The sequence below is a fragment of the Priapulus caudatus genome, unplaced genomic scaffold, assembly GCF_000485595.1.
Source record: "Priapulus caudatus unplaced genomic scaffold, Priapulus_caudatus-5.0.1 Scaffold370, whole genome shotgun sequence".
Classification (NCBI taxonomy): Eukaryota; Metazoa; Priapulida; class Priapulimorpha; order Priapulimorphida; family Priapulidae; genus Priapulus; species Priapulus caudatus.
Window position 1 is genome coordinate 407,198 of NW_014577431.1, and position 9,574 is coordinate 416,771.

At 41.6% G+C, this 9,574-nt stretch overlaps 2 protein-coding genes across 3 annotated transcripts in view; one reads left to right on the plus strand and one right to left on the minus strand.

Moving 5' to 3' along the window:
• The window catches only part of LOC106809633 (RING finger protein 150-like), a gene marked incomplete in the record, with an annotated part of 22,998 nt that extends 20,300 nt beyond the window's left edge, over positions 1-2,698 (plus strand). The window contains 1 exon segment of the mRNA XM_014812796.1: positions 876-2,698. Within this exon segment, the coding sequence (XP_014668282.1) occupies positions 876-1,025 (150 nt within the window).
• Positions 2,699-5,827: 3,129 nt separating this feature from the next.
• LOC106809641 overlaps positions 5,828-9,574 on the minus strand; it is a 17,796-nt gene continuing 14,049 nt past the window's right edge. For both annotated transcript variants that reach the window (XR_001393892.1, XM_014812804.1), the window contains 3 exons: positions 7,872-8,019; positions 6,585-6,860; positions 5,828-6,278 (listed from right to left, as the gene is read on the minus strand). Coding sequence is in view for 1 of the 2 variants with exons in the window: in XM_014812804.1 (XP_014668290.1) it covers positions 6,048-6,278; positions 6,585-6,860; positions 7,872-8,019 (655 nt within the window). In the remaining variant the exon portion in view is untranslated. The remainder of the gene's footprint in view (positions 6,279-6,584; positions 6,861-7,871; positions 8,020-9,574) is intronic.

The following is a 9,574-nucleotide window of genomic DNA, read 5'->3' on the forward strand; positions in this document are numbered from 1 at the left end:
CACTATCATAGCTTTAAAGGAGACCACTATCATAGCTTTAAAGGAGACCACTATCATAGCTTTAAAGGAGACCACTATCATAGCTTTAAAGGAGACCACTATCATAGCTTTAAAGGAGACCACTATCATAGCTTAGAGTGTAATTTTCAGTTAAACTGGTTTTTAGCTCACCTTGACATCGTCAAGATGAGCTATTGCCGGCCCATGGGGCGTCGTGCGTCAACATTTGGCCTATGGATTAGGTAGATTTTGGCAATTTCACTATGCATTTCACTATCTGCCTATGGTCAACGATAACTGAGAACCGTTTGACCCACATGTTTCAAATTGCATACAGTTGTTACTCCTATGGGAGAGATTTGCACGTCCTATTTTGAAGTGCGCCAGTCGACCTACTTTCGAGCCACGCCCACTTGGCAAAAATGAAAATGGCCATCTAGATTCGATTTTGTTAAATTTACCTACCTACCTACCTACCTAATCATACCTACGTGTAATATTATGTTTTAGATTCTTCGTTACAGTAATTTGACTGGAATATTTTATTGCTTTTATTTGCGCGATAATCAAAAACCAAAATGGCAATCATTTAGGCTTGGCGCCATCTTTCGCCCAGATTTCAGACTTTCAGATCTGAAACATATTTTCGCATCTAACCCTGAAACAAAACAGTGAAATTTCTATTAGTATAAAACAGAGAATAAGGACATTTGATCACATTTCGGTCCATCATAAATGAAACACTTACCAAATTTTAAATATCATCTCCCTCTTATATCACACCCAAGGTGAGCTATAGTGTCATTGACACTTTCATTTTACCTTTTGATTCTCCTGACATTATTAATTATTACACTGTTGCATTGTGCTTGCAGGAGCTTCAGACTGCAGACGAGGACCACGAGAGGGAATCACTCTCCTCCTCTCAGTCGCAGAGACAGACAGAGGGAACAAGCAGGGAGGTGCTCCTATTTTTAGCACCAATCACACTGGACGGCGCTGATCGGGAATCTCAATTAGCCTAGCATAGTCCTGTGCCACACTGGGAGGTAATATCAGTGCATCATGAATCATGATGAATAATATTTATGTAATAGTGTCTAGAAATCACTGGCTGCTTTGTTAGCTTATATGACCAGTGTAGAGATCCTGATATTAACCAGAACATTAATTCTTATGTGGCTTCTATCAGTAAACTCTGTGTTTAAGTAAATAATTCAGTGTACTTATTGACACACAAATTACTTAGCCAAGTGTTATGATAGTGTGTTTTGTTCTGTTAGCACTCCCACGCAAAATAATATCGCTAACTCTTTCATTCTGCTCATATGAATCACTGACTTCCGTTCATCACACTAATTTGCCGATAGACTAATTCATCTTCGTTGTGATTGCTGTAGGTTACCAGAGTCAAATGGTTCAGAAACAGTTCATGCTAATCTAATAAATTTAAAGGAATGATTTAGCCAACAATTATGCTGCACCCTTTTTTAAAAACTATGAACTGCTATTCAATGAATGTGTTCCTGTTAGAGCAACATGCTAATCGAATCTCTCACTAACAAGTGTCAATGGAGAGATGTCAATAAAAGTGTTTAACAGTATGGTCACTTGCAACTCAAAGTACAGTCGACTTCGCCTAAGTTGAAACCAACATCCAATGGAGGAAAAGCTTCGACTTACGCGGGCGCGGAAGTCGAATTTTTTCTACATAAAGTAACTGCATGTTTCTATTGTATCTTTGTGGTCGCATATACATGTATTGTGTTGATATTGACACTTTCAAAGTTTCAATTACAATTCACGCTAGTGTTGCCTTTATCGCAATGCGTGTTATGTCAGAATTACACAGCAGGCCGTGACACCCGTGTTTGTGACTGTGCACATCGTGGCTGCGCATGTGCCTGCTGGCTGGGCGGCATTCATTGAAGTATGGGGGGGGGGGTTCACGGATTGTTTCAGTCGCATGGCGGCGTGGGGCATGTTCATTACTGTACATGTTCATAAAAACAAAGAGCCTCTGACTTCGACTTGTGCGATGGAATTAACGCAGGTTTGAAACAATTGGGACTAGAATTCTTCTTCGAGATAGCCGAAATTCGACTTGTGAATTTCGACTTAGACAAAGATTTATTAAAGAAAAAACAGGGAAAGATCGGGACTTGTGGAGCTTTGACTTGGCGGATTATTCGACTGGTGCGACGTCGATTTAGGCGAGGTCGACTGTAGTATGAAACAAACATGCACTGGTGATTTTTTCTAAACTCCTTTGACGTTTGAAGTGTTCTGGTACAAGTAATATCACTGTTGATGGCTTCAATTATTCAAGCTTCTTGATAAGCTTCAATGTTCGTGTCTCGAGTATAAATGAGCTAGCTGCATGGGTGTGACTTTTCTTTTGGTACCTAATGCTTTATCTTGGTAATTTAAGGAAAATGAAGCGACGGACGATTGTTTAAAGGGAAGCAGTGCTGTCTCATGTTGGCAAATTCGTAAAAGAAGCTACTGGCTGAGAACTTAATGCAGATGTTTTTTATTCACCTCATACTTTAGATCATTGGTCCTTTGCTGCCTTTGGTGTTGTTGCTGCTGCTGCTGGTCACCAGTTTCATAACATATCGCATACTGAATATTACTACTGCTACCGTAAATATTTGCCATTCTGTTGTGTGTCAATACAATTTATCTGAAGTGAAAATGAATTGGTTTGATTTTTTAGATTACTAATCAAATATGTCTATTCAGCTATGGCAGCTGAACAAATTACGCGTATGTTACGTATTATAACAATGTTATAAGTTAACAGATGTTTAAATTTATTAATGTATGTACGTGCTATCCCATGATTGGGTTTTAGCTATTAATAATATTACTATTATTATTTCCCAAGTGGATCACGGCATTAGCCGGTGGCTTCTGGGTTGACCTTGTCCCAACCTGGAGGGATTCAATCCAGAAGCTTGTGCAGGATGCGTGCTGTTCCCATTAGTGCAATTTTCTGCAATTCTTGGGCAGTGTGGTGGCCAGGAAGTTTCTTGAGGTTCTTCTCAGGACCATTCTTTATAGAGCCAAGGGCCCTGGAGCCCGTTGTCAGAAACAAAATTAGTCTTAACAATAACATTTTTTCGTAGACCGTCTACAGCGCTTTGTTTCGTATTGTTCTCAGGAAATCTGCTACGATTTTTCATTCAGGTAACTTCGCAGCGTTTCTGTTGACGGTCTAAGAGAAAAAGTTAATGTTAAGACTAATGTTAAGACTAATTATGTTTCCTGCAACGGGCCGCTGACCACTACTGGCACAACTCACATTTTAGTATTCCACATCCTGCTAATCTATATATGGCCAGATCTTTGTATTTGGAGAGGTTCTCTTTTTCCTTCACCATGATGTTAGTATCATCTGGTATGGCTACGTCAATCAGCAGGCATCGTTTTTCTTTCTTGTTGTGGAGCACTATATCATGGTGGTTTGCAGGTATCGGATGATCTGTCTTCACTGCCATATCCCACATTATAGTAGTGTAGCGTTTTATGATTTCCCGGCGACACCCGATGGCGCCACCGGTCGAAACGTAGTGACTAGCAGTAACCTTAGGTAAGCACAATCACCTGTTGTGCCCGGAGGTGTTGAAATGGCCCGTATCGTCGCCACCCGGACTCTGCTAGCCACCAGAGCGCCTCAGTGCTACTGCGCTCCCTCCACAATAACCCGTCCCACCGTGTTCCGGTTCCGGTGCGTCGTGTAATTAGTCAACAATGCCAGACGAGGGACGACACACACCACAAACACAACAACGGGGCAACCCCACCCTGCCGGCCTTATGTTACGTCTCATAATAAATGTCATCCCGGTGTATAAACAAAGTCTATACAAGTATAATGAATTATGAACGCAGCCAGGAAAAGGGCTAAAATAACCGGCAGCCTCCCCCCCCCCCCGTGCGGCCGTGCACGAATAGGCCAGCTTTTCCCCTATTCATGCAGAGTTAATACTTCTCGATACTGTAGGAATATTAAACCAACCTATTTAATATTATACTAGTACTGTATTATTTACTCGCCCCACAGCAACAGGACAATACGACAGTGCCTACTCACCAACCGACGCGCCTGTCTCTCTCACCCATGAGGCAGACCACGTCAAAGAGGGGGGGGTACTGTTCACAGTTCACAGTGAAAATAAACTGCTTTTCACATTTCACAGTGAAAATAATGCTCTTTTCACAGATCACGGGGATAATCCAGTTTACAGCTCATAAGATAAGGTCATAGAAGTAGGCCCTATACAAGTGTATTTCTTGACTAACAACACTTCTGAAAATCAAAAATATGCTTGCGCAGTAGTCATGCTTATACATGTGTGTGTGTGTGTGTGTGTGTGTGTGTGTGTGTGTGTGTGCGTGCGTGCGTGCGTGCGTGCGTGCGTGCGTGCGTGCGTGTGTGTGTGTATATATATATATATAGTTTCCATATGTTCTTCTGCAGCTAGGGGGGTCCGGGGATTTTTTTAAAATTAGGCTATATTTGGTGCATTCTGGTGAATTTTGAGGCCTGTGACCGGTTTCTGGAAACCGGTGCAAACCGGCCTAAATCCGCGCCTGACATGCATAGATTTACGAGGAAAGAGACCTCTTATTCACAGTTCACAGACTAAGTAAAAGCTAAATCACGCTTCACGCAAGGTGGTCCATTCACAGTTCACAGACAAAATAAATTGCAATTCACAGTTCACGAGGTATAAAAACGGCCGATCACGTTTCACGAAAATACCCTTACCCACCCTCGTCAAACACCAGTGACCGTACAGTACTTCTACCACGGGTACTCGCATGCTAACTGTCACCATATATGCCACACACAGCTCAACAGGCCACTCCACACCATGCACATACACGGAGTGGACAAGGCTACATACTACGAGTCCTCCCTCACTTGATTCCAGAGACGAACTGAACTCCGACTCTTTTCACGCCCACCATCTACCACTACTCCATTACTGGGGTGTGCGTCGGCTCGTACTAATGCACCCCTACCACTACAATGTCCCACTGCCGCGTGTGCAGGTACACGTTCGTGCGTGCGTGCATGAGTGTGTGCGTGTGCACGTACACGTGCGTGCGTGCGTGCATGTGTGAGTGCGTGCGTGTGTGCATGCGCGCGTGCGTGCGTGCGTTTGGATGTACACGTGCGCGCGTGCGTACCTGCATATGCACGTACACATGCGTTCGTGCGTGTGCAAGTACACGTGAGTGCGTGCGTGCGCGCGTGTGTACGTACATCGTACTAGTGTTGCCGCCTATCGTGGAGTTATGTACTATTCGCTAACTCGAGTTAAGCGTCTATACGGGGGGGGCCTTAACTCGAGTTAAGGTAACTCGAGTTAAGGCCCCGTATAGACGCTTAACTCGAGTTAAATTTCGTCGTGTAGCCGCGGCTTTAATTCATCAGTCACTGGTTTATTGTATACTGTAGCCCCATTATAACGTGATGGTTAGGGTTCATAAAATGTAATCGCGAAAAAAGCAGGGTCACACTAAATCGGGGTTATGTATAGTTGGCTATATAAGAGCAAAAAAAGGGGTCCAATGATTCATCGCGTTATATCAGAATTGACGTCAACTCGGAGCGCTTAAAATCAGGGTTCCACTGTAATGTCTTCTAATTTCATGTATTGTATCTAGAATATCGTTGAGTGTAGGCCTACCATTTTACTTGTATTGTTGATATATAACAGATTAATAACAAAACATCTGTTATATATATATCAGTTGCTATTTGATTAATTGGATCTGTACATAAAGAATGAAACAAACAACCTTAGTAGGTGTTGCTATATTTATTTATTTAATGTGGTTCAACAAAGAAATAAAAATCAATAATGTTTTATGGATGTGCACGATGCATATATACTTAAAATGACATAAAATAGGTATATTTTGAAAAACCCTTCTGCTCTAACCAAATGACGCGTGCCCAAGTATCTCTTCCTGCTTAACAAGCTTTTTATCAACAGCCAACGAATGAATATTGTCCATAGAATCATTTCACTATACTCTCAGTGGTGGAATAGCAGGTGCAATAGAGTCCGATTGCTGTAGCCATCTGTTCAGCAGCATCCCATCTGTTGTCATAGCAACAAGGTAGTACGTGCCATCCGCTCCTAATCCCAGCTCAAGCCCAAACACCTGTCTGTCCAACTTTACCCTGGCTACTGGGCAGTTGGGATTGATTTGCACTGTCTTGGTTAGACTTGAAATGTTCATGAAGTATATATACACCTACAACAGGAAGGCATAGGCAGCTGTGATATTTGCTATTTTCCTCGATCAGTTAATGGTTTGGAAATATAATACAGCACTACTGTATGAATGAATAGCTGCTGGCTACCCATACCACTTATAACTAACTGGATATAATCTCTCTTACCCATGTACTAGTTATACAGTTAAACCCGTGTTAACGGACGGCTGTGCAGAACATACACATAAATGATTGTTGGCACTTCTCTTGATATACATGTGCATGCGTACGGGTGTGCGTCTATACTAGAATTTTCTCTTACGCAATGCATATGTCATATCTACCTGGCCATCCTCTGTCCCAACAGCAAGTAGATTTCCACACACAGTAGCTAGTGAAAGCTGCATTCCTGCGTGCTGCACAGCGAAATGATTAAACTTGTGTCCACACAGAGCAAGCCAGATGTTGAAGCCATTCACGGCTATGAAGAGTGGTCCGCATACTACGATGCCCCTGTCTTTCCATATGGTATTCTGGGCTGGAACCGTTGGCTGCCACCTGATAGCGTTAGATCCATCGAGGGCGCAGGTGACAGCTCTATGCTCATCAAGGCAATATATCTGCAGAATTCATGGATGGAGTATATATGCTGTACAATCTACTTCCTACAAGAGCAATGACCATTCTGCAATCTGTAGTTACCCAATGACAGAAATGCCCGTTCTCTGTGAAAATCTAAGCAATTAGAGATCAACTGATATTTTAGGCAACAACTGAACTTTTAACAAGTAAACATGAAGTAATAGCTGAACTAATGAATGCTTTCAATCGGCACTAACTTCACAAAAATCACAAAACAAATTGAGGTTGTTTATCACGTATGCCACATCTCGATTGAAATTTGCTGTAAATCAGTTATATGCAGTATTATATCCCACTAAAAACAACGACAGCAAATTCTAAGTGAGATATAACATAATTCTCAGTAACGTTATTCAGCACCCAGTCAAACGATGTTTTGATAGTCTAACTAACAGACATCTGTTGCAAACCTGACCACCTCTTATTTTATCAATTCTAATGTCAAATAGTCACCCTTATTGTGCAAAGTGTGCTGCAATGCAGTCTTATAGGTATCATAGTACATTATCTCTACCATGTGAGAAAATTTTGGAACTTTATTGAAGCTATTGAGTTTTCAAATTTTAAATGTTCATGTGCTTGATTTTCTAATATAATTCTGCTATTGATGAATCTATAAAAATCATGATAAATACATAATATATATAAATATATGCACATCGAAATACTCTATACACGGATTTAACAACACTACACTTTTGTAGTACGGTGTTTTAGCATTGAGATAGAGATATGGGGAAGTCCGACATATTACCCTGGCAACAGTTCGGGCGATGAACTCAGAAGCCGTTAGCTTACATAATTACACAACGCGAGGTGCTACCACTACGATGCACGAAAGGCGAGAGAAACATTGAGTGAAGACAGCTGGAACGATGAAGAAGAAGAAGAGGAAGAAAGAATAAACCTATAGTTGTTTACCGTTTACATCACCGTTACTATCTACGATACGATATATATATATTCCACGCTACACTTTCACCGCTTACAGTTTCACTCCACAGACTGATGCATCTAGGAGTAGGGATGCAGGTATCAATAACAGGTTGGGGCTTCTCCTCGTGGAAAACTGTCTCAATATTCCAGACTACAAGCCTGTTTTGAATATTTCTCACGGCGAACATCTCCTTCCCACAGCTGCAGGGATAAGATTAAGACTAATTTTATTTTAAGATCATTCCTAAATCTATTTACATGTTAACATTTAAAAAAACTTTTCAGCTGCTTTTGTCAAGCTGCATGAAGTTGCTCGGATTGTCGACAGATAGCAGTAGGTGACCGGTACTGACACTTCTGTAAGGCCACAATTAAAAAAATATTTGTTTGCTCTCACCCGACCCAGGCTGAAAAGTTTGGGTAGGTAGGTAGGCTTCTTTTTTTTATTTTGAGGGGGGTCTTTTTACAAATTCAGCGCGGTGTCTACATGCTCTGGTGTGCTTGTGTGGAGATACCTTTCATGTTGAATGTTTGTTTTGCCTAGTACATATAATGTATTGCCTATAGATTTATATAATGTACAGTGTCAGTGATACAATTTGTAAAAAAAAAAGAATGGGAAAGATCAATAAAATTTCTTGAGTCGGCCCCTTTTTGGCGGGTCGGTCGGGTGAGGGCAAACAAATAATATTTTTATCATGGCCTAATGAGAAGAGAATAACAGACCACAAGTACTTTCGATAGTTCATGTAGAACATGAATGAACTGCTTACATATATACAGTCAAACCTCGGTTATCCGAACATCAATTATCCGAACAAGATCTCAAGGTCCCGTGAATATTTAGTAAGCCACTAGACCACCCGATATCCAAACTATCAGTTATCCGAACAAATACTCCCCGACCGTCTCGTTCGGATAATCAAGGTGTAATAGACTGGCTGAGATTTGAGATATCGTGCAGTATAACTGACCCACAGTAGGAACCAATACCATTTTGGTTTCTCATCATTTTTAACAATTTTCAGGTATGGGGAATCCAATGCCGAGTGGTGTTAAGCCGAAAACTTATTCTAAAAGGGTCAATTTCGCAATTCAAAATGGTGCCTAAAACGTACTAAATCTCACCAAAATGTAATCGTATATGTTATAAAAAGTCGTGTTACCTGCATTTATCTTTATTTATGATAGGGTAAGATACTTCCAAGCCATCCCAACCTGTTTTGATGGCGATCTGGTGTCAAATTCCAAGATGGCCGCCAACATGGCCGCCGTAGCCTAGTAAACATGTAATTATCATAACGTAAGAACCCATGGGTCACTTTTGATGTTCTTGGGGGTAAATATGTATTTTTGCAACATACAACGTTGATTGCTACATGTTTTGTAATGATGTGGGGTCAAGGTCACACAGTTTCAGCACTGACAGTTTTACTCGAAGGATTCAACACAGGCACGCCTCCACCCTCTACTACTATCTGCTAATAGGAACCACCCTGAGATTACAAACCAACACGTACCTGCACAAGTCAGCCACCACTATACACTCGTAAGATCACAGGGGGTCATCCCTACAGACCGAATATTACATAGTAATAACACAGTAATCTTGCAACACGTACACACACGCATGGTTGCGCAACGGGACCTTCTGCTGATTGCCGTGTGTGTGTGTGTGTGTGTGTGCGTGCGTGCGTGCGCGTGTGCGTGTGTGAGAGAGAAAGAGAGAGAGAGAGAGAGAGAGAGAGAGAGAGAG